The 23,922-nt window shown below is 45.0% G+C and overlaps 1 protein-coding gene across 2 annotated transcripts in view; it reads right to left on the bottom strand.

Annotated features, from left to right (window-relative positions):
* Positions 1–23,922, bottom strand: part of MIER2 (MIER family member 2) — a 74,441-nt gene that overhangs the window by 41,819 nt on the left and 8,700 nt on the right. For both annotated transcript variants that reach the window (XM_032224966.1, XM_032225050.1), the window contains exons 2-4: positions 10,500–10,587; positions 9,497–9,660; positions 3,598–3,723 (exon numbers count right to left, since the gene is read on the bottom strand). In XM_032224966.1, coding sequence (XP_032080857.1) covers positions 3,598–3,723; positions 9,497–9,660; positions 10,500–10,587 — 378 coding nt within the window. The remainder of the gene's footprint in view (positions 1–3,597; positions 3,724–9,496; positions 9,661–10,499; positions 10,588–23,922) is intronic.

Here is a 23,922-nt window from a genome sequence, read left to right as displayed (position 1 = left end):
CTTAAGGACAAACGCTTAGAAAGCCAGAATTGAGAAGACAGCAACAGACAGTAAGTGCCACCTATTGCAAAGAAGCTGCAGAAACAACGGACCCACCTGGTCAGCCGCTACAAGAAGATCGCACAGACCGACGGTTCCACCACAAAACCGCGGTGGAATAAAGCGCGCTCGACGAAAGCGCGTACGTGATGTCATAACAGCGCGATGAAAACATCACGCTGTGAGCGGTAAATTTAAAATTAAAGCGAAAACCTTATCCTAACCCCCCCAAACCCTAAACCTAACCCTAACCCTAACCCTAAACCTAACCCTAACGCTTAACGTAACCCTAAACCTAACCCTAACCCTTAACCTAACCCTAACCCTAACCCTAACCCTAACCCTTATGTGAATTGGCTTGCTTTAATTTTATTTTATTTTATTTTATTTTTAATTTTTTTCATCGCGCTGCTGATGACGTCACGTACGCGCTTTCGTCGGGGGCGCTTTATTCTACCGCGGTTTTGACGGGTCACGCAGACCGACTACAAGCAGTGGCATGACAAAGTAGTAGCAATGGTGCTTTGGAAGATTTGCAAGAAATACCATTTGCCTGCCAGCAAGAACTGGTGGGACCATAAAACAGAGAAAGTCATAGAGAACGAAGAAGTTAAAATTGTCCTACGACTTTAGAATTCAAACAGACAGGCCACCAGCCACATAACACCTTAACAGTCTTAACAATTGTCGATAAGAAAGATGAAAAAGTTTGGATCGTGGACGTACAGCAGTGCCTGGAGACAGCAGAGTAGAAGAGAAAGAACTAGAGAAGATAACGAAATACAAAGACCTACAAAGAGAAATAGAACAATTGTGGCGAAAGGCAAGCAAGGGTAATGCCAATAATAACAGGTGCCTTGGGTGCAGCCCCAAAACTGGCGCACTATAGCGCCATAAGCACCAACAAATCTGCCACCAGTCAATTGCAGAAGGCGGCTTTACTTTAACAGCTTCCATCCTGCGACGGTATCTGTAACACCGTCAAACATCCAGATCTGCCTATCCCAGGTCCTTGGTAAGGACTCGACAGGTAGACACAAATGCCAAACCCAGACTGAACAGACTGTGCGATGATCAACAACAACAACAGAAACGACAACAATAATAATTGAAATTGAGCAATTGCAGAGGAAGAAATCAACAGTTGTACGACAGTAACAAGAGTCTTAGGAGCAATACCCAAAGGGCAGCCTAGATACATGGAAATTTTGAATTTATCATACCTGAATATCCTGGCTTTGCAAAAAAAAAAATAAAAAACCCACCTTACTCAGAACTGCCTGTATAGTCAGTTACCTTAACAGCTCTTCAGTTAGGACTTGAACTGTTAAGTTTTTACCAGTCCCAGACTGTGAACCGAATTGAAGATTAAATCTTAAACTTCTTTTTTTGCTTGAGTCTGCAAGTTATTCAAAATTATTAAGGAATATGTAAGCCTCGCCTACAAAAAGTAGAGACTCCTCTTCTTTGTGGGAGGACCGGCTTCTGAGTGCAGAAAATCCCAGTTTTTTTCTTGGCATCTCCGGGGAGCAAGGAGCAGCGAGCAATCCGCAAGAAAGAACTCCTCTTTATGAAATAACTGGAAAAAAATTCTGCTTGTCCTTCCCTTTAACAAAGAAGCGATAGACTCAGGAAGGTCAACGACAGAAAGATGACCCTGGAAGGGAGGTGTTGGTGGGTTGGACCAACGTGCTAGCCTAAGCTCAAATGGCTTTAAAGTAATTGGCAGTTCGGGGTATTGTGGGAAGCAGCTAGGATGTCAAGCCACACTATGGTTTACTACTTTGGGCATTGCATGCCATGTGAACACACAGCAATTGTGTTGAGGTACATTTAGGATGAATATTAAGGAAAAGAGAGTCAGAGAGTCAGTTAGAAGCTGGAGACTGTAAATTCTAGTCCCATTCTAGCCATGAAAGTCAACTGGGTGACTTTGGGCCAAACACCAGGAGACAGTGAGTTCTAGTTCCACCTTAGCCATGGAAGCCAGCTGGGTGACTTTGCACAAATCACCAGGAGACAGTGAGTTAGAGTCCCATTTTAGCCATGAAAGCCAGCTGGGTGACTTTGGGCCAACCACCAGGAGACAGTGAGTTCTAGTCCCACCTTAGCCAGGAAAGCCAGCTGGGAGACTTTGCACAAATCACCAGGAGACAGTGAGTTCTAGTCCCACCTTAGCCATGAAAGCTGGCTGGGTGACTTTGGGCCAATCACCAGGAGACAGTGAGTTCTAATCCCACCTTAGACAGGAAAGCCAGCTGGGAGACTTTATACAAATCACCAGGAGACAGTGAGTTGCAGTCCCATTTTAGCCATGAAAGCCGGCTGGGTGACTTTGGGCCAACCACCAGGAGACAGTGAGTTCTAATCCCACCTTAGACAGGAAAGCCAGCTGGGAGACTTTGCACAAATCACCAGGAGACAGTGAGTTGCAGTCCCATTTTAGCCATGAAAGCCGGCTGGGTGACTTTGGGCCAACCACCAGGAGACAGTGAGTTCTAATCCCACCTTAGACAGGAAAGCCAGCTGGGAGACTTTATACAAATCACCAGGAGACAGTGAGTTCTAGTCCCATTTTAGCCATGAAGGCCAGCTGGGAGACTTTGCATAAATCACCAGGAGACAGTGAGTTCTAGTCCCATTTTAGCCATGAAAGCGGGCTGGGTGTTTTTGGACCAATCACCAGGAGACAGTGAGTTCTAGTCCCACCTTAGCCAGGAAAGCTAGCTGGGAGACTTTATACAAATCACCAGGAGACAGTGAGTTAGAGTCCCATTTTAGCCATGAAGGCCAGCTGGGTGACTTTGGGCCAATCATCAGGAGACAGTGAGTTCTAGTCTCACCTTAGCCAGGAAAGCCAGCTGGGAGACTTTGCACAAATCACCAGGAGACAGTGAGTTCTAGTCCCACCTTAGCCATGAAAGCTGGCTGGTGACTTTGGGCCAATCACCAGGAGACAGTGAGTTGCAGTCCCATTTTAGCCATGAAAGCTGGCTGGGTGATTTTGGGCCAACCACAAGGAGACAGTGAGTTCTAGTCCCACCTTAGACAGGAAAGCCAGCTGGGAGACTTTGCACAAATCACCAGGAGACAGTGAGTTCTAGTCCCATTTTAGCCATGAAAGCCGGCTGGGTGTTTTTGGACCAATCACCAGGAGACAATGAGTTCTAGTCCCACCTTAGACAGGAAAGCCAGCTGGGAGACTTTATACAAATCACCAGGAGACAGTGAGTTCTAATCCCATTTTAGCCATGAAGGCCAGCTGGGTGACTTTGGGCCAATCACCAGGAGACAGTGAGTTCTAGTCCCACCTTAGCCAGGAAAGCCAGCTGGGTGACTTTGGGCCAATCACTCTCTCTCTCATTCCCACTTGCTTCACGGGGTTGTTGTGGTGGGGGAAATAGGAGGACAGTCTTGCCATTTGAGTTATTTGTAAAAGCAATAAAACGGGACAGAAACGACATAACAAATTAAAACCCAGGAGAATCAAATCCTAACACATAACATCTCAACCTGGGCATCCCACCGGGCAAGGCAGTTCGGATCATCACCCCCTACCTTATCCAGGGTCATGTCTGGAAGATTGGGCGTGGCATCATTGCTCTCGCTCTCCTGCTCAGAGATGGCGTCCGAAGCCTCGTAGCCATACAGTGCCAGCAGCTCTTCAAAGGGCATCTCACTGTTCTGAGTGGCAAAACAGGAGTGATACTGATTCAGTTCTGGCAATGGGGAAGTTGAAAAATCAAGCAGTGCAATATATAGGGGCGTAGGGGGTGGTCCTTGAGTTACAACCATTCATTTAGTGACAGAAAGTCTGGGCTCAATTGTGGCGCGTAGGCTGAGGACTGCTTGTGTCAGACCCAGAAGCCATCTTTTAATTTGGGCCTTCAGGCCTACCATATTTCATGCTGTGGAAAAATGGGAGGGGGGATTGTATGGAATGTGGGAGATATATAGTCTAAATAGCATTCCTTTCTCAGAGAGTCAAGGACATTTGCCCTGCACCTTGAGGGGTGTGACTGGGAGGTAATTCCAGTTTTGGATGGTGCTTGATTGGACAATGTGATGGACATGTGGGTGCTGGGCAGGGACTCTCTCTCTCTCTATCTCTCTCCCCCCCTCTCTCTCCCTCCCTCCCTCCCTCTCTCCGCCTACCTACCTATGATGTATGTGTATATGTATGTATGTGTGTGTGTGTTTGTGTGTGTGTATGTATTTATATCCGTCCTTCTTTCCACCCTCTGTCGTTCCTTCCTTCCTTCCTTCCTTTCCTTTTTCCTTCTTTCTTTCTTCCTTCCTCTCTCTCTCCCTCTCTCTCTAGTAGTCTTCGACTTAGGGCCACAATTGAGCCCAAAATTTATTTGGCTAAGAAAGTGTTTATTGTTAAGTGAGGGTCAGATCTGGAAGCCATCTTTTGCATTAGGCCTTCAGGCCTGCCTCATTGATTGCTGTGGGAAAATGGGAGGCGGGATTGTATGGAGTGTGGGAGATTTATAGTCAAAATAACATTCCTTTCTCAGAGAGTCAAGGACATTTGCCCTGCACCTTGAGGGGTGTGACTGGGAGATATTTCCAGTTTTGGATGGTGCTTGATTGGACAATGTGATGGACATGTGGGTGCTGGGCAGGGACTTGAACTTACAGAGGATCCCTCTTTCTCTCTCTCCCCGCCTACCTACCTATGATATATATGTATGTGTATATATATTTGTGTGTGTATGTATTTTTATCTGTCCTTCTTTCCACCCTTCCTTCCTTCCTTCCTTCCTTCCTTCCTTCCTTCCTTCCTTCCTTCTTTCTTTCTTTCTTTCCTTCCTTTTTCTTCCTTCCTTCCTTCCTTCCTTCCTTCCTTCCTCTCCCTCTCTCTCTAGTAGTCTTCGACTTAGAACCACAAAATTTATTTTGCTAAGAAAGTGTTTTTTGTTAAGTGAGGGTCCGACCTGGAAGCCATCTTTTGCATTAGGCCTTCAGGCCTGCCTCATTGATTGCTGTGGGAAAATAGGAGGGGGGATTGTATGGAGTGTGGGAGATTTATAGTCAAAATAACATTCCTTTCTCAGAGAGTCAAGGACATCTTGCCCTGCACCTTGAGGGATGTGACTGGGAGGCATCTCCAGTTTTGGACGGTGCCTGAGGGCCATGTGATGGATATGGGGGGTGCTGGGCAGGGACTTGGACTTTCATTTGGGTGGGGAAAACCTGGAAGCTTTCAGATTCGAGTTTTCCCAGATGTGCCAAGATGACATCTCTAACGAAGTGGAACTTTGAGGAAGCTCAAGTCTCGGAGTCTTCTTTCATTGGGGGTCTTACTTGGAACCCTGACAACAAATTATAGAAGATGCCCAACCAAGGGAATGTCTTAGCAGCTGGTAGCAGATACCCAGCTGACCTTATCTGGGGTTACAAGCTAAGCAAGAGTTAGGCCTATTCATACATGGATGGGAGACTGTGGAGAAATACAAGGCATCAGTGAGCACAAGTAGTCCTTGACATAAAATACTTCATTTAGTGATGGTTCAAAGTTACAATAGCACTAACAAAAGTGACTTATGACTATTTTTCACGCTTTTGGCCGTTGCAGTATCTCCATGGTCACATGATCAAAATTTCAAGCAACTTTGGCAACTGGCAAGTATTTTTGATGGTCACAGTGTCCTGGGGTCTCGTGATCCCCTTTGGTGACCTTCTGACAAGCAAAGTCAATACGGAAGCCGGATACACTTACGGATTTGTGTTAGCAACTTAACTGCAGGGATTCACTTAACAACGGTGGCAAGAAAAGTTGTACAATGGGGCAAAATTCATTGAAGAACTGTCTCGCTCCGCAACAAAATTGTGGGCTCAGTTGTGGTCGCATAGAGCTAGTTCTCGAGTTATGACTGGCAGTGCAGCAACCGTTTAAAGTTCTTACAGACCTTCCCAAGGTATTTATGATGCAGTTCCAAAGTTCTGACTTCTGCCCCTCTCCCTTAACAGAAATCTTAACAGAATAACAGAGTTGGAAGGGATCTTGTAGGTCATCTAGTCCAACCTCCCCCCACCCACCCACCCAAGCAGGAGACCCTACACCATTTCTGACAGGTGGCAGTTCATTCTCTTCTTGAAAGCCTCCAGTGATGAAGCTCCCACAACTTCCGAAGGCCACTTCTGTTCCATGGGTTGATTTTTCTCCCTGTCAGAAAATTTCTCCTTATTTCCAGGTTGAATCGCTCTTTAATCAGTTTCAATCCATTTTTCCTTGTCTGGCCTTCAGGTGCTTTGGAAAATAGCTTGACCCCCTCCTCTCTGTGGCAGCCCTTCAAATATTAGAAGACTTCTATCCTGTCTCCCCTGGTCCTTCTCTTCACTAGACTAGTCATGCCCAGTTCCTGCAACTGTTCTTCATATGTTTTAAATCTCCAGTCCCCTAATCATATTAGTTGCTCTTCTTTGCACTTTTTCTAGAGTCTCCACATCTTTTTTTATAGTTTGGTGACCAAAACTGGATGCAGTACTGTAGGTGTGGTCTTATTAGGGCTTTCTATAGTGGTATTAGTACCTCACTTGATCTTGATTGTATCCCTCTGTTAATGCAATTTAGGATTGCATTGATTTTTTTTGGCTGCCGCTGCACACTGCTGGCTCATATTTAGCTGGTTGTCCACTCCGAGATCCCTCTCCCAGTCACTGCTATTAATCCTGGTTTCACCCAGTTTATATGTGCACTTTTGGTTTTTCTTGCCTAAGTGTAAGACTTTACTTTTCTCTACATTGAATTTCATTTTGTTAGATAGGGCCCAGGGTTCCAGTCTGTCAAGATCCATCTGGATCTTGAGCCTGTCATCTGGGATATTGGCTCTTCCTGCCAGCTTGGTATCATCTGCAAATTTAGTAAGTTCCCTTTCTATTCATCTGAGTCATTTATGAAAAAGATATTGAAAAGTACTGGGTGTCAACTCTGTAAATGACTCTAGCTGAAGCCATATTTTTCTTGTTTCGTTTCTTAGTTGCCATACTTAGGGACGGAAGGGGGGATTCATGGAATGTGAGATGCCTTCCTCCAATGTGCCAGACATAACAAAAATAAGGCTCCTGAAAACCAAGGTCAGATCAACAGTGCCCTAGCAACAGCAGGAGAGAGTTGTTGTGACCTGCCAGCAGAGCTGGCGGCAGATTCGGACAGTGAGGAGGTTGGGGAGGAACATGGGCCAGTCCTGGAGTCTGGGGAAGGCTCTGATGAGGACTCTGTGTCGGAGGCAGAGAGGGGGCCAGAGCCGTCTGAGTTATCAGCTGCCTTCAGAGTCGGACATCAGTGAGGCAGATGAATAGCTGGAGCCTATTCCCAGTGCACGCATGTGCAGAGTTGTTAGACGAAGGGAAGAGATAAAGAACAGGGGTTGACTTGGGAGTAAGACCACAGGTGGGCGATGAATGGCCCCTCCCAGAGGAAATAAAAGAGGAGCGACAGGCGAGTGGAGTTCGCAGGAGACAATTCGTTCATTCCTGCATTCTTGCCAAGCACTGAAAGTTTTCTGAAAGGTGTCTGAAAGATCTCGGCCTGGCCACTATCCAAGCCTGATAAAGGTCTGTAATTGTGGACTACCTTGAAAGACGGTGGGAGAGGAAAGACTTGGCTGGAGAGGAATTCACTGTCAATTAAATAAAAGGGGTTTATCGGGCCGAGGAGTCGGCTTCGTGTTGCTGGGGAAGCCTCGGTCAGAACAGGGAGTGCTGAGAAGTTCATCACCTGCTTGGTTGGCTAATGGGACCTGTGACACAAAAGTGGTGGTGTGTGTGGACGGTATATATTCTTTAATGATACCAAAAACGCAGGAATTATTCAGTCTTGGTTTTACATTTGACCGCGCCGATATGATGTACCCCAAATAAACAGGATTTTTGAGGAAGCCTAGGCCTCAGAGTCCCGAATTGGTTGGGAGCATTGCTTGGAACCATGACACTGGGTCTAAGACGGAACCTTGTGGTACCCCATGGCTTACTGCCCTCCCTGCAGTCACATGACCACCTTTCGAACACTTGGCAACCCTGTGAGCCATGGTGGCGCAGTGGTCAGGGTGCGGTACTGCAGGCTACTTTTGCTGGCTGCCGGCTGGCTGCAGTTTGGCAGTTCGAATCTCACCAGGCTCCAGGTTGACTCAGCCTTCCCTCCTTCCGAGGTGGGTAAAATGAGGACCCAGATTGTTGGGGGGCAATTGCCTGACTCTCTAAACTGCTCAGAGAGGGCTGTGAAGCTTGTGAAGTGGTATATCTAAGCCTAAGTGCTAGTGCTATTGCTGTAGTGCTGGAATCCCCTGGCTAAAGAGAAAAGGGAATAAAGAGGTGGTCTTCTCTGGAGTTGCTCATGGAGGAAAATAGCAGAGGCCAGACTACAGGCAGTCTTCAACTGATGACCACAACTGAGCCCAACATTTCCGTTACTAAGCGGACCATTTGTTAAGTGAATTTTGCCACCATTTCCCGACCTTTCTTTTCCACGGTTGATAAGTGAATCACTGCAGTTGTTAAGTTAATTATCGTGACTGTTAAATGAATCCAGCTTCCCCCATTGACTTCGCTTGTCAAAAGGTCACAAAAGGGGATCACATAACTCCAGGACGCTGCCACCTTCATCATTATGAGTCGTCAAGCGTCTGGATTTTGATCACGTGACCATGGGGGGGGGGATGCGGCAACGGTCCTGCTTCAGTGCAGACTACAGGAAGCATTTGCACCACTCAGGTGACCCCGAGGACACAGACAAACCTCTAAGTAGCCTTAACAACTCTCTAAAAAGAGTGCAGATTAAAAGCTGTCTGCAAGTTCGCTTCTGAGTTGACACAGCTGTCTGCAGGGAATATAAATCCTTCTGTTCCCTACCATCCAGTCAGAGCTGAAGAAGCTTCTTGGAGGAGAAGCGAAATGTCTTAAAAAAAAAAACACCAAGGAAGTCCAGTTGCCGCTTGAAAAAAAACACCTTTGGGACAACCATGGCATGGATATCTGAGAGACCGCCTCCTGCTACACACCTCCCAACGGCCGATAAGAACCCACAGGCTAGGCCTCCTCTGGGTGCCGTCGACCGGACAATGCCGGCTGGTGACCTCCCGGGGGAGAGCCTTTTCTGTAGCTGCTCCGGCTCTCTGGAACGATCTGCCCGCAGAGATTCAGACCCTTCCCACTCTCGCGGCCTTCCAAAAAGCCACCAAAACCTGGCTGTTCTGGCAGGCCTGGGGCTGTTGATCTATGAATCAGGTGCAGCCCCCAGCTAAGCCAAATGTATGTTGTGTTTTTTAATCTGTTTTCATTTCTCCCCTATTTGTTATTTTATTTTATCTCGTATTTGTAAGCCGCCCAGAGTCCTACGGGATTGGGCAGCATATAAACTCATTAAATTACAAATTACGGATGACTGAGAATCTCCATAGACCTTCCCTGGGTAAGCAAAGAAGACACAAGGATAGACCTCCAAGACCCTTACCTGGGCGGCATTGAAACTTTTCTCTATCTCTTCCAAAGGCTTCGCTTTCTCCTCTCTGTGGTCTGGTTCCTCGTCGGCCTCCTCCGTTTTTTCCTGTACTCCGTAGTTCTGGGACAGGATCTCAGCCAGGTTGAATCGGTGGTCAGCTGAGCCCATAGACACCACTGTGTGGATGGAAGGGAAGAAACGGAAGGGGGGAAGAAACGGCTACCGTTAGCCACTCTAGAACTGAACTTTATTATTTACAAAATTTATAGCTGGGCTCCAAGATAACCACAGATGGGGACTGCAGCCAAGAAATTAAGAAGTTTGCTCCTGGGGAGGAAAGCTATGGCAAATGTAGATAGCATACTGCAAAAGCAGAGACATCACCCTGCCAACAAAAGTGTGTATAGTCAAGGCTCTGGTTTTCCCAGTTGCAATGGATGGCTGTGAAGATTGGATCATAAGAAAGGCTGAGCGTCAAAGAATGGAGGCCTTTGAATTAGGGTGCTGGAGAAGACTCCTGCTTTGAGTCCCGTGGACTGCAAGGCCATCCAACTGGTCAGTCCTAGAAGAGATCAATCCTGACTGCTCTTTAGAAGGCCAGATCCTGAAGAGGAAACTCAAAGACTTTGGCCACCTAATGAGAAGAGAGGACTCCCTGGAGAAGAGCCTAATGCTGGGGAAGATGGAGGGCAAAAGAAGAAGAAGGGGACGACAGAGAATTAGGAGGCTGGATGGAGTCACTGAAGCAGTCAGCGTGAGCTTAAATGGACTCCGGGGATGGTAGAGGACAGGAAGGCCTGGAGGAACGTTGTCCATGGGGTCGCGATGGGTCGGACATCACAAAGCTGGCTTTCTGAGTGTTTTGGTATTTTTTTGGTGGATGCACAGCAAGTTGGTTGCAGAGAAGGAGAACCAAAGCAGTATCAGGAGGAATATTAATGAACAATCATAATGCAAAATTAATGAACAACAATCAGTCAAAAAGACTGGTCTTGAGACTGGAAGGTCCCCTTACCTGCCGTGGTATGAAGATTGGATCGCCCAGAACATAAGTTATGCGCAGGATAAGACACGATCCTTGGGCTTTGCCTCCCAATCGAGGCCTTTGAAGGAAAAAGAAAAGAAGTTATTTCACAATTCATATTTATTACTAGCTGATAACCCGGCGTGTTGCCTGGGTATTTATTTATAGGGAGAAAATGTCCGGACCAAACGTAATTTCTAATGTTGGATTTTCCCCCTTACCAGAGGGAGCCTCCTTGTGGAGTACTGGGAAGCCGTTACCATGGCAACTCCACTGCGCTGTACGGTAGAAGCCATTTTACGGCAGTACAGTAGAAGCCATTTAAAGGCACAACAGGCTGTATCTTAACAGAAGGCACACCCTGAGAGGTCTTACCCCACCCAGTGTTTGTTTCCAGAGAGTAAGTCATCTGTGTACCAAATTTGGTTGAAATTGCTCGAGGCGTTCCAGAATTCTGCTGGAACACACACACACACACACACACAAACACAACCATGATGCGGCCCTCAATGAAATCGAGTCTGACACCCCTTAACTAGAACTACCATCATTCTCAGCAACCCAGCAGCTGGGATGATAGGAACTGTGGTGCAATGTATTTATTTGGACCAGTTAATCTTTCTCAGCCCAACCCACCTCGCAGGATTTCTGTTGTGGGGAAAACAGAAGGAGGAAGGTGTTTGGCTGCCTTGAGTTACACGTAGATATAATAAAGGCAGGATACTCGTCCTCGTCTTACGACCCCAATTGAGCCCAACACTTCTGTTGATAAATGAGACATTTGTCAAATGAGATTTGCCCCCGTTTTACAACCTTGTTTTGCCACAGCTGTTAAAATAGCCACACGGTTGTTAAGTGAGCCTGGCTTCCCCCTTGACTTTACTGGTCAGAAAGTCGCAAAGAGGGGATCCCGTGACCCCGGGATCCAGAAACCGTCATAAATATGAACCAGCTGCCCAAATGTCTGAACTTTGATCACATGAGAATGAGGTTGCTGCCACGGTCAAAAATGTAAAGTGTAAAAAATAGTCATAAATCACTTTTTTTCAGCGCCGCTGTAACTTTGAACGGTTACTAAATGAACTGTTGTAAGTTGAGGACCACCCAAGCTCATGGTCTTCTAGGAAAATCCTGTGAGGAAGATGCCTTCAACCCAGTGGTGAAATCTAATTTTTTTACTACTGCTTCTGTGGGCGTGGGTTGGTGGGCTATGTGACTGGTTGGGTGTGCCTATGCAGTCATGTAACTGGGGGATCAAAAGACAGAAGCTCACTTTAACAATGTCTGGCTGGGGCAGGGTTGGACTAGATGACCTCCAGGCCCCTTCCAGCCCTGGATTATCCTTTGAAGCTGCGTCTTAATGCCTGGTTTGTAGTCCTTCCTTCCTCTCCTTTTTCCCTCCCTCCCTCCCTTTCTTTTTCTTTCTTTCTCTCTGTTTCTCTCTCTTGCTTTCTCAGCACCCCCCCCCTTTTTGGCCAAGCAGGCTTCAGGAAAGCCTTCTGGGAGCAAAAACAGATCCCCTCACCCCCACATTTCCAGAGAACCTATAGTAAAAAAAATGCTTAAAAAGTTTTTAAAAAAAGTTCCGAAGATCAGCTGTGCGATGTGTGATTGTCGGAATGTTTTTTTAAAAAACTTTTTTTTAGTATATTTTGCTACCGGTTCGGCCAAACTGGCCCAAACTGGTAGCATTTCACCCCTGCTTCAACCTGTAGGCAGGAGCATATGTGTTGTAATGTGTTATCCCCACGGGCTTATTAGTAAATTGTGGATCTGTCCTCATTAGAGATGGCTTGATGACTTGGGGCAGGGGTCAGCAAACTGCAACTCTGGAGCCGCATGTGGCTCTTTCCTCCCTCTGCTGCGGCTCCGTTACTGGTCGGCGCCACAATTTTGAGAGGAGCTTCCGGTGGGGGGGGGGGGGGGGGAAGAGAAGCACAGTGCGCCAGGAGAAGACTCTATGGCAAGGGGAGGGTTTTCCAGTTCTCTCCGCCATTGATAGGGCTTTCGGTTATGACAGGTAGAGGAAAAAGGACGCCGCGCTAGGAGGAGACTCTATGGTGGGGGAACTGAACTTCCGGTCAGCTCCAGAATTGAACAGAGGGCTTCCGGTTAGGACCTTTGTGGCTCCCGGTGTTTTCTTTTCTGTGGGAAACAGGTCCAAATGGCTCTTCAAGTGTTTAAGTTTGCTGACCCCTGGCTTGGGGGAAAGAATCTACTAAATGCCAGGAATGCAGAACAGAACCACTTGAGGGACAATTCAAAATCCTCCACTAGTGGTTTAACAGACATACAGGTAGTCCTTAATTTACAACAGTTCATTAAGTGACCATTCAAATTTACAACGCCACTGAAAACATAGACTTACAACCATTTTTACGGTTATGACCTTTGCAGCACCCCCGTGCTCATGTGCTCAAAATCCAGACGCTTGGCAACTGACTCATATTTGCAGTGTCCCGGGGGGGGGGTGTCCCGTGATCCCTTTTTGCGACCTTCCGACAAGCAAAGTCAACGGGGAAGCCAGATTCGCTTAACAACTGGTTGACTAATCAACTGCAGTGATTCACTTAATGACTGAGGCAAGAAAGGTCGTAAGATGGGGCAAAGCTCACTTGGACAAGGTTCTCGCTTAGCCTCAGAAATGTGGGGGCTCAACTGTGGTCATAAGTCGAGGACTGCCTGTACGCCTATAAATTTTGCTTTCCAATTTCTTTTGAATGACAGCAAAGGAAGCAGATGCCCAGAAACGAAGAATTTGGATGCCAATTCCTAGAAATCCTTTTCAAATAACCTTTCCAGATTGGTGCCAAAAAGAATTTTAAAAGCTGGTTCAGTTATTGTCGAGCGTAAAAACAATCCGGAGCCAGAGCCGTTCAAATGAATGCAGGTTTATTGCATGCTAACACTCTCTACAAGAATCTGACCTAATAACGGCCAAAGCAAATTGGGGATAGATAAGGATCAAGGAAATTCAAAGTTCTCCTACACAACACCACCACCTGAAATCCCACCTGATCGTATACAGGGAGTCCTTGACTTACAACAGTTCGTTTACCTACGGTTCACAAAGTTGCAATGGCGCTGAAAAGTGATTTATGACCGTTTTTCAGAGTTACGACCTTTGCAGCATGCTCGTGCCTCAGTTGTTAAGTGAATCTGCCTTCCCCCCTTGACTTAGCTTGTCAGGAGGTCGTAAAAGGGGATCACGTGACCTCGGGACACAGCGACCGTCATAAATATGAGTCAGTTGCCAAGCGCCTGAATTTTGATCACATGGCCACGGCCACTAAATGCAATTAGTTCGTATTTATGACGGTTGGTGTGCCCTGAGGTCATGCGAGTGCGTTTTGCGACCTCCTGCAAAGGGGGAAGCCAGATTCACCTAACAACCGAGTTCCTAACTTATGAACCATGGTGGTTCACTTAACAACCGAGGCAAGAAAGATAATAAAATGCGGCAAAACTCACTTAACAGAGGTGTCACTTAAAATGAAGGATAAGGATAATATTGAACCTATGTATATTTGGTAGATGATTGGTGATATTATGCATAGTTGTAAGTAGTGATGTATATTATAAAGATATTTTGTTGTTAAACAGTTTAATAAGGAAGTAATGAAAGATTGGTACATGTATCACATGAAGTGTTAATACCACTTTATAATGCCTTGGTAAGGCCACACTTGGAATACTGCATTCAGTTTTGGTCACCACGATGTAGAAAAGATGTGGAGACTCTAGAAAGAGTGCAGAGAAGAGCAACAAAGATGATGAGGGGACTGGAGACTAAAACATATGAAGAACGGTTGCAAGAAGTGGGTATGTCTAATGTTTAATGAAAAGAAGGACTAGGAGAGACATGATAGCAGTCTTCCAAAATCTCAGTGGCTGCCACAAAGAAGAGGGAGTCAAACTATTCTCTAAGGCACCTGAGGGTAGAACAAGAAGCAATGGGTGGAAATTAATCAAGGAGAGAAGCAACTGAGAACTAAGGAGAAACTTCCTGGCAGTGAGAACAATTAATCAGTGGAACAGCTTCCCTCCAGAAGTTGTGAGTGCCCCAACACTGGAAGTCTTTTTAAGAAGATGTTGGATAGCCATTTGTCTGAAACGGTATAGGGTTTCCTGCCTAGGCAGGGGATTGGACTAGAAGACCTCCAAAGTCCCTTCCAACTCTGCCATTGTATTATTATATGAAGTGAATATTTAGAACACTGTTTAAAAATGAAGGATTAATATTTGTGCTTGAATGTATGATGCACAAGGACAACAATGAACGTAAGTATACTTGATGAATGATTGGCGGGACTATGCATAATCGAAAGTAGTGATGCATAAACATAAACAGTTGGAAAATTCACACTGTAAAAATAACTAGAATGAGATAGGTGATTACATAAAGGTATATTGTTGTTATTAAACAGATAATTAAGGATGCAAGGGAATTAGGTCTGCTTAAAAGGAAGGAATATTAATTGTAACCGAATACATGATGTGCAATGAGTGAGGTACTTAATTATATTTGATGGAAATTTAGTGATCGTATATGTAATTGAAAATACAGATGCACAAACGCTTGTAACCAAACGACATGCTGTTATGTAATTGATGAGAGTTTTATATCTTATGTGTTGTTGGTCTTGTGTGTCTAAAAATAAAAATAAAATATTAAAAAAACCCAGATGTGTCACTTAAGCACAGAAAGTTTGGGGTCAATTGTGGTCGTAGGTTGAGGACTGCTTGTACTCAAATTAAAGGTATGTCTTAATAGGTGGCAGCAACTAACCAGCTGACCTTATCTGGGGTTACAAGCTAAGCAAGAGTTAGGCCTAGTCATACAGTGGGACATATGGTCACAAACGCTTCTGACCATGACCAAAGCAGGTGCCAACCAAAAACCCCGCTAAATCCGTGATGTTGAAACTATGGCACACATGCCACAGTTGGCACATGGAGCCCTTTCTGTGGGCACACAAGCCATTGCCCAGTTCAGTTCCTCCTGCCGACCAGCTGATTTTCAGGTCTCTGCTGTGCATGTGCAGGGCGCATGTTGGAGATGTGCCCTGCACCCCTGCTCCGTTTTTGGTCCCAGGAGGCTTCAGGGAGGCCTGCTAGGCCCAAAACAGGGCGCTGGTGGGGGTTCGTGCGCGCATGTGTGTGTGTGTGGGGGGGGGTGCACGTGCATTGCATTATAGGTGTGGGCACACGCCCGCATGCTGTTGCACGTGCATGCACACTTTTGGCACACGGAGAGAAAAAGGTCAGTCATCATTGCGCAAAATGTTTCACACTGTTCACGGACACAACCTCGGGTGGCAATCAAACACAGCCGCAGCGATTTCCCCTTCCGTGCCTCCTTTGTTTGTGCGCACGCATGCACAGTCAGTCTTGCTTCCGGTCACGACCAAATTGTGTGCTGACCGAAGTCCTGGAATGGATTACGGTTGGATGGGAGACCATGAGGAAATACAAGGCGTCAGTGAGCATAAGTAGTCCTCGACTTGCAATAGTTCATTTAGTGGGGGTTCAAAGTTACAATGGCACTGAAAAAAGTGACTAGTGACCGTTTTTCACGCTTTTTTTTCACATTTTTCATTGCAATATCTTCCGTGGTCAGATGATCAAAATTCAGGCGCTTGGCAACTGGCAAGTATTTATGATGGTTGCAGTGTCCCAGGGCCATGGGGTCCCCTATTGCGACTTTCTGACAAGCAAAGTCTGTGGGGAAGCCAGATTCACTTAACAACTGTGTTACTCACTTAACAACTGCAGTGGTTCACTTACCAACTCAGGCAAGAAAGGTGGTCAAACGGGGCAAAATTCATTCTACAACCGCCTGACTTAGCAACGGGAACTTTGGGCTCAATTTGTGGTGGATTACCTGTATTAAGAAGAGACTCGATGTCTTCCAACAAAAATGCTTTCGACAATTCGCTATTTTGACCATGTCACTAACGAAGAAGTGCTCCAAAACAGTGTCTCTTGCAAATTATAGGTAGTCCTCAACTTATGACCACAATTGAGCCAGGAGTGGGTTTCAGCCAGTTCACTTGTGTGCATCCTGGATGTGCATTGCGGGCACAAGTGCAGTTGAATGGAAATTGTTCTGCGCATGCGCAGAACTAAAAAATAAAATAAAAATGGAGGTAGCAACCAGAGAACTGGTTCGGGGGCGTGGCCAGCCTTGGTCACTTCCCGTTCTGCAAACCCAGGCAGACATGACACTACCAGTTCGGCCAAACCGGGCTGAACCGGTAGGAGGCCACCTCTGAATTGCACCCAAATTATTTTACACGATGGCTGACTCACGCCAGCACAACTGCGTCAAGAAAGGTCTAAAATGGGGCAAAACTCACTTAACGATAGAAAACGTGGGCTCCATTGTGGTCATAAGTTGAGGACTAGCTGTATTCTAGAGCGCTGAAAAAAATGGTTGGAGATGGCAATGGCAACCAATTTCCACACTGTTGACACGAAGAAGAAGAAATACAAGGGTACCCACAGCCTCAACATCAATTGAACGTCACTCTACTTGTAAAGAAAATAATAAGATTGTTGCTCTATATATCAAAGGGATCATAATATCAAACAAATCCATAAATCTCAAAAGAGATCAAATTCTTCACGGAACAGAGAGGAGTGGCAATACCTCATAATGATTTATTATCAGGGACGTGTGACTGTAACCAAAACACCTTTATATGGGAAAGGAAACGAGGGAATTATCCAAAGGAGGAAAGGATGGGGGACTCTAGTTACAGATAGTCCGTGAGGTTCCCATCGCACATATGTGCTAGTCGTTTCCGACTCTAGGGGGCGGTACTCATCTCCGTTTTATAGCCTAAGAGCCAGCACTGTCCGAAGACATCTCCATGGTCATGTGGCCGACATGACTAAACGCCAAAGGTGCACGGAACGCTGTTACCTTCCCACCAAAGGCAGTTCTTATTTTTCTACTTGCAGTTTTTATGTGCTTTCAAACTGCTAAGTTGGCAGAAGCTGGGACAAGTAACAGGAGCTTACGCTGTGTTAGGGATTCGAACCGCTGAACTGCCGAGCTTCTGATCGACAAGCTCAGCGTCTTAGCCACTGAGCCACCATGTCCCTTTAGTCCTGGACGTACGACGTACGACCACAACTTATTTTTTTTTGTTGGTGAGACCTTTGTTAAGTGAAAATTCTCCATTTTATTACATTTGTTAAGTTAATCAATACAGTTCTTAAGTTAGTAACACGATTGTCAACCCTGAAATGTACCTGGCTGAGGCCAACTTGGAGGCTTCAGGGTTGCCATAAAGCAGAAGAAGGGACAGAGAGTGAATAGCTATATGGAGTTTTGTAGCCAAAATAAATTTAAGTTTCCTTGTGGGAACCAAGGACATTCTCACAGGTGGCTGGCCAGAGGAGGAGTGAAGTAACCCAGCAACCAGCCAGCACCTTGATTGGACAGTGTGACCAGTGACTTGGGGAAAAGGGGCAATGTTTACTTTTTAATTAAGTAAAAGCCGCGGGAACTTTCAGAGTCGGCTTTAAACCTGTTGTGCCAATAGGATGTATCCAATAAATTGTTCTTTCGGGGAATCTACCTGCCTTGGAGTTCTGCATTCTATGTGTGCATTACTTGGAATGCTGACAACGATTGTTAAATGATTCCCCATTTTATTACATTTGTTAAGTGAATCACTGCAGTTCTTAAGTTAGTATCATGGTTGTTAAGTGAACCTGGCTTCCCCATTGACTTTGCTTGTCAGAAGATCGCAAAAGGGGATCGCATGATCCCGGGACATTGCAACCGTCATAAATATGAATCGGTTGCCAAGTGTCTGAATTTTGATCACGTGATCATGGGGATGTTGCCACGGTTATAAGTATGAAAAATGGTCATAAGTGACTTTTCTGACCGAAGGCTTCCCAAGCATGAAGCAAACTCCTGGTCCTGACAAAAACTCCTTATTAATTTACTGTGAATTCTGCTAATTCACATCCAGCAACGTCTTTCGAGGGAGGATTTACAGTCACAGACCTTCTCTGGCTTCGAGAGCTGCCAGGCCGATATCTGCAGAACTTGGCAAGGAACCTCGGAGAGTCACATACCAATTAAGCGAACTAATTGTCTCCTGCAAACTCCTCTCCCCTGTCGCTCCTCTTTTATTGCCATTCATCATCCACCATCGTCCGCCTTACTCCCGAATCAATCCTTGTTCCTTAGCCGTTCCCTTCGTCTGGCCACTCTGCACATGCGCACACTAGGAACAGGCTCCAGCTGTTCAGCTGCCTCACTGATGTCTGACTCTGAAGGCAGCTGATAACTGTCAGACGGCCCTGGCCCCCTCTCTGCCTCCGACGCAGAGCCCTCATCCGAGCCTTCCCCAGACTCTAGGACTGGCCCAGGTTCCTCCCCAACCTCCTCACTGTCCGAATCTGCTGCCAGCTCCGCTTGCCTGTGGTGGGCCACAACACTAACTTCGAATGGTCACTAAACGAACTATTATAAGTTGAGGAGTAACTATAAATGCTCAAGGATGGGATGAATCCACATTCCATTCACGAGACAGAAGTGCCATTTTTAAAGCCTTGAAGCCTTAAATCTCGCCCGAGACCCAGGTCTCACTGATCCAACTGGAAGTATTAACACAGCACCAAACGGATTCAATTTATGGACAAATGGAAAACATTTTTTTCAGGCAACCCAGCCCACTCCCATCCCTTCCAGGCAAGAATAGAAAGCCCCTGAAATTGAGGGGACTGCTTTAAAAGCAGTTGAAAAGGAAAGTTGAATGGATCAAACCACTTTGGGATGCTGGGGGGGGGGGTAGGGTTCCTGAAAAATCACATTCATAGATGATTTACCACAGGTCAAGTAAGGTACTTGAGTTCAAGACCTCTCCAAAATGATTAATTAGCATTGTCAAGGAAGCTATTAGAGAAAATGGAAGTGTTGCCAAAATGAACAAAAAAGAAAGAAAGAATGAATCCATACACGTGCTTAAAAATAATAATCCAAAAATCTAAACGAATAATGAGGGAGAGGGATATACAGGTGAAACTCGAAAAATTAGAATATCATGCAAAAGTTCATTTATTTCAGTAATGCAACTTAAAAGGTGAAACTAATATATGAGATAGACTCACTACATGCAAAGCAAGATAGTTCAAGCCCTGATTTGTCATAATTGTAATGATTATGGCTTACAGCACATGAAAACCCCAAATCCACAATCTCGGAAAATTAGAATATTGTGAAAAGGTGCCATATTCTAGGCTCAAAGTGTCCCACTCTAATCAGCTAATTAAGCCATAACGCCTGCAAAGGGTTCCTGAGCCTCTCAGTCTGGTTCAGTAGGAATCACAATCATGGGAAAGATTGCTGACTTGACAGTTGTGCAGAAAACCATCATTGACACCCTCCATAAGGAGGGAAAGCCTCAAAAGGTAATTGCAAAAGAAGTTGGATGCACATGCGCTCAAAAGCCCGATTGGGCTTATTATCTGGGGAGGTCTTATTTTGAGGGGAACAGGGTATATAATTACACACACACACACACACACACACACACACAAAGCACGCACACAACCTCAAGCAATTCTTTTCTGATATTGTATAAGGATTATTATCCAACGTGGTGGAAAGATTTACTAAGACAAAATTATAAAGTCTATGCAAAGGGAAATTCTTCCCTTTAAAAAAAACAACAGCAACAACCACAGAATAAAAACGTATCTTCCGAATGGCAAGTTGTTCATCTGAGCTTTTCCAAAAGGCTTTTGACAAAATCTCTCCAGGGGAAACTCAGGAATAGGAAGTGCATATGATTCAATAAAAGCAAAAGAAGAAATAGGATGCTCTTACACCCAACGGTGCTTTTTCCAAATGGCAACTGGGCTTCTTGGACGAGAAGCAAAACGTTCCCAAAGAAAAAGAAAACCCAAGGAAGTCCAGTTGCCTTTTGGAAAAGCACCTTTGGGGCAACCCCAACCTGGATGACTGAGAATCTCCATAAGACATACAGAACATTCTTACAATACTGTACAGCAATCCAAAACAGTGAAGTCTGCAGTTACACATATTTAAAACCTGGTTGGTTACCCATGCTTGAGCATTAATGAGTAGTTACCATCGGCCTCTCCTCTCCACTTCTCTCCCTCAGGCGTGCCCCACAGAAGCTTCTCCTCTCCTCTCCCCTTCAGGCTGGCCCCACAGAGGCCTCTCCTATCTTATCCCCTGCTCTCCCTCAGTCTAACTCCTTAGCATCACAGCGTTTTTCAGGTGGGGAGGGGGAGTAGAATGTGTAAACTCCCAGCCTGCAGGCCGGATGAGTCATGCGTTGGCCATGCCCACACCCAAGTGGCAGTTGGAGCAGAGTTCTTTTCAGGTGGGGAGGGGGAGTAGAACGTCTAACTCCTTAGCATCAGAACGTGTTAATAATAATGTAAGAAATGCTAACGATCTGATGGTCATTTTGAAAAATCCTTTCTTAGCGAGCACCTAAAAGCCAAGAGGAACATACGTGCCAAATTTCAAGTTTGTAGGCTTTACAGTTTTGGAGATTTCGTGATGATGCGTGAGTGGTATTTCGCACACACACACACATGCATACACAAACACACATACACACACACACACACACACACACACACACACATATATATATATATATATATGATGGATCTTTCCATCTTTCCTTAAACAGTGTGTCATCTGGATACAAATATCTCATTGCAACAGCCTTCAGCATTTACAACATCATTCATGTTAATATTAATTCTCTAGTCTTAGAATTATAGTATATTAAACAATTGAACATAATACTAACAGTTATCTTATTTATACCTCTCTTAAAATATTTTATATCCTTCTTTAATCTTCTTTTATTTCCAATTTCACTTTTTATTCTCTAATCATTGATAAAATACTTCCCATATCATATAATATTCAGTTTGTTCTTCCTCTTTAATTGTTAGTGTTACTCTGTTCATTTCTGCACATTCTAACATTTTCCTAATCACCTTCTCATCAATAGGAATCTCTTCACTTTTCCCAAATGGAAGCTTTTCAACTTCTTCATAAATGCCAAAATTGAGATGATTCGTTTACTTTTAATTTATGAAAGTTAAAAGAAGTTAATTTGATAAAAAAATAGCCTAGCTTCAAACATACCTTAGTAAGATCTGTGCTGATAGTAATCAGACGGGATAGTAATATTGGAAAGGGGATAACTGTACGTTTATACCACATGAATCAAAAAGAGGGCTGTGAAAGTATTTATAGGTTGACTCAGCCTTCCATCCTTCCGAGGTGGGTAAAATGAGGACCCAGACTGTGGGGGCGATATGCTGACTCTGTAAACCGCTTAGAGAGGGCTGAAAGCCCTATGAAGCGGTATATAAGTCTAACTGCTACTTCTATTGCTATGCTATAGACTCCTGGACATAAACGGTTTCAACTCTTATCCTCAAAACAATGGTACAGAGCACTGCACACCAAGGCAACTAGACCCAAGAACAGTTCCCCCCCCACTCCCACGAAAGCCATCATTCTGCTAAACAAATAATTCCCTCACCACTGTCAAATCATTCACTAAGGCTGCATTACTATTACTATTAGTCTTCTCATCATTCCTATCACCCACCTCCTTCCACTTATGACTGCAAGACTGTAAGTTTATGGCTTGTATCCTTATGATTTATACTGTTTCCGGATTGCTTATTTGTACCCTCTGACTATAATTAAGTGTTGTATCTCATGATTCTTGAAGAACGTATCCTGTCTTTATGTACACTGAGAGCATATGCACCAAAGACAAATTCCTTGTGTGTCCAATCACAACTGGCCAATAAAGAATTCTATTCTATTCCTATTCTATTCTATTATTCTTCTATTCTATTCTATTCTATTCTATTCTATTCAGGGCTTCATGAAAATATCAATGGGAAAACCTGCTTTTAAAAAGGTGAATTGTATAAATCGGATCACTGGGAAGAGGAAACAACCGGGAAAGGACCAATATATTACTGTAACCTACTCTGTATGGGGATGTCTTTGAAAAAAAGATTCAGATACTTTTGTTGGTTTAAAATGCAACAGCCTGCCTGCTAAACAAAAGTACAGGCTTAGTTATATTACAACTAAGGAGGCTACGTAGGTTTTAAGAGTTCAAGTCTCTCATACAATTCAACATGCTGGTATAAATATAAATGTGTGCCTTGGAGTCAGTTTTTCTGGTGGCTATCCAAACAAGCCCATGAACTTCAACCATTAACTGTAAAGCGGGTGTATGGTTTGGTGCCTGAAAAATTTGCAAAAGTTTATTTCCCACCCAGGTTTGACCTGTCCTATACAGGGGGAAAGGGTATGCGGAAGCATTTTGCCCCAAGAGCAAACAAGGGACAACCTCCTTGGTATATTCAATAGGTGTCAATAGTAAGAGGGTTTAGTAGTAAAGGCATCAAGCTAGAAACCGGAAAACTGGGAATTCTAGTCCTGCCGTAGGAATAAAAGCCAACAGGGTAGACCAACCACCAGGAGACTGGGAGTTCTAGTCCTGCCTTAGGCATGAAAACTGGATGGGTGACTTTGAGTTAATCACCAGGAGACAGTGAGTTCTAATTGTGCCTTAGGCATGAAAGCTGGCTGGGTGATTTTGGACCAATCACCAGGAGACGGTGAGTTCTAGTCGTGCCTTAGGCATGAAAGCTGGCTGGATGATTTGTGGGCAATCACCTGTAGACAGTGAATTCTAGTCCTGCCTTAGGCATGAAAACTGGCTGGGTGATTCTGGGGCAATCACCAGAAGGTGGTGAGTTCTAGTCCTGCCTTAGGCATGAAAGCTGGTAGGGTGATTTTGGGCCAATCACCAGGAGGCTGTGAGTTTATTTATTATTTATTACAGTAGTTCCTAACCTGTGGTCTATCCACCACTGGGGGAGGAGGGGCGCGATGTCGTCAGAGGAGGATCTGCCAAGGCTTGAAGAAATGTTATGATTTAAATCTTAAGTTAAGTCTTGGGGGTGCATGGCCATAGTCCGTGGCCACAGAAGTTATTTAAAGGAGGTCCTTGGTGAAGAAAAGCTTGAAAACACTGATTAATCAAATTTCCATAAATAAATGATAAATAAAAACAATAAAGCCGGCTGGGTTACTTTGGGCCAGAGTAACTGGGGACTGAGAGTTCTAGTGTGTTGTCCTGCCATTGGGTTCTCAGCTTGTTTCACGGTTCCGTCGCCACGAGAACCAACACTCCCCATTTATCCGGGCTTGTGACCGGCTATGTTCTTATAGGCTGGGATTCCAGCTAAGATGCCTACGCAACATTCTGCACATAACTCTACGGGACCGGTGGAAAAACGAAACAGTATTGCAGCTGTGTAAAAACCAAACTACAATCGAACTTTACCTAAGAAGACAACGACT

Source organism: Thamnophis elegans, chromosome 1 (assembly GCF_009769535.1).
Source record: "Thamnophis elegans isolate rThaEle1 chromosome 1, rThaEle1.pri, whole genome shotgun sequence".
Classification (NCBI taxonomy): Eukaryota; Metazoa; Chordata; class Lepidosauria; order Squamata; family Colubridae; genus Thamnophis; species Thamnophis elegans.
Note: the sequence above shows the minus strand (reverse complement) of the source record. Positions and strands in the feature narration are given on the sequence as shown.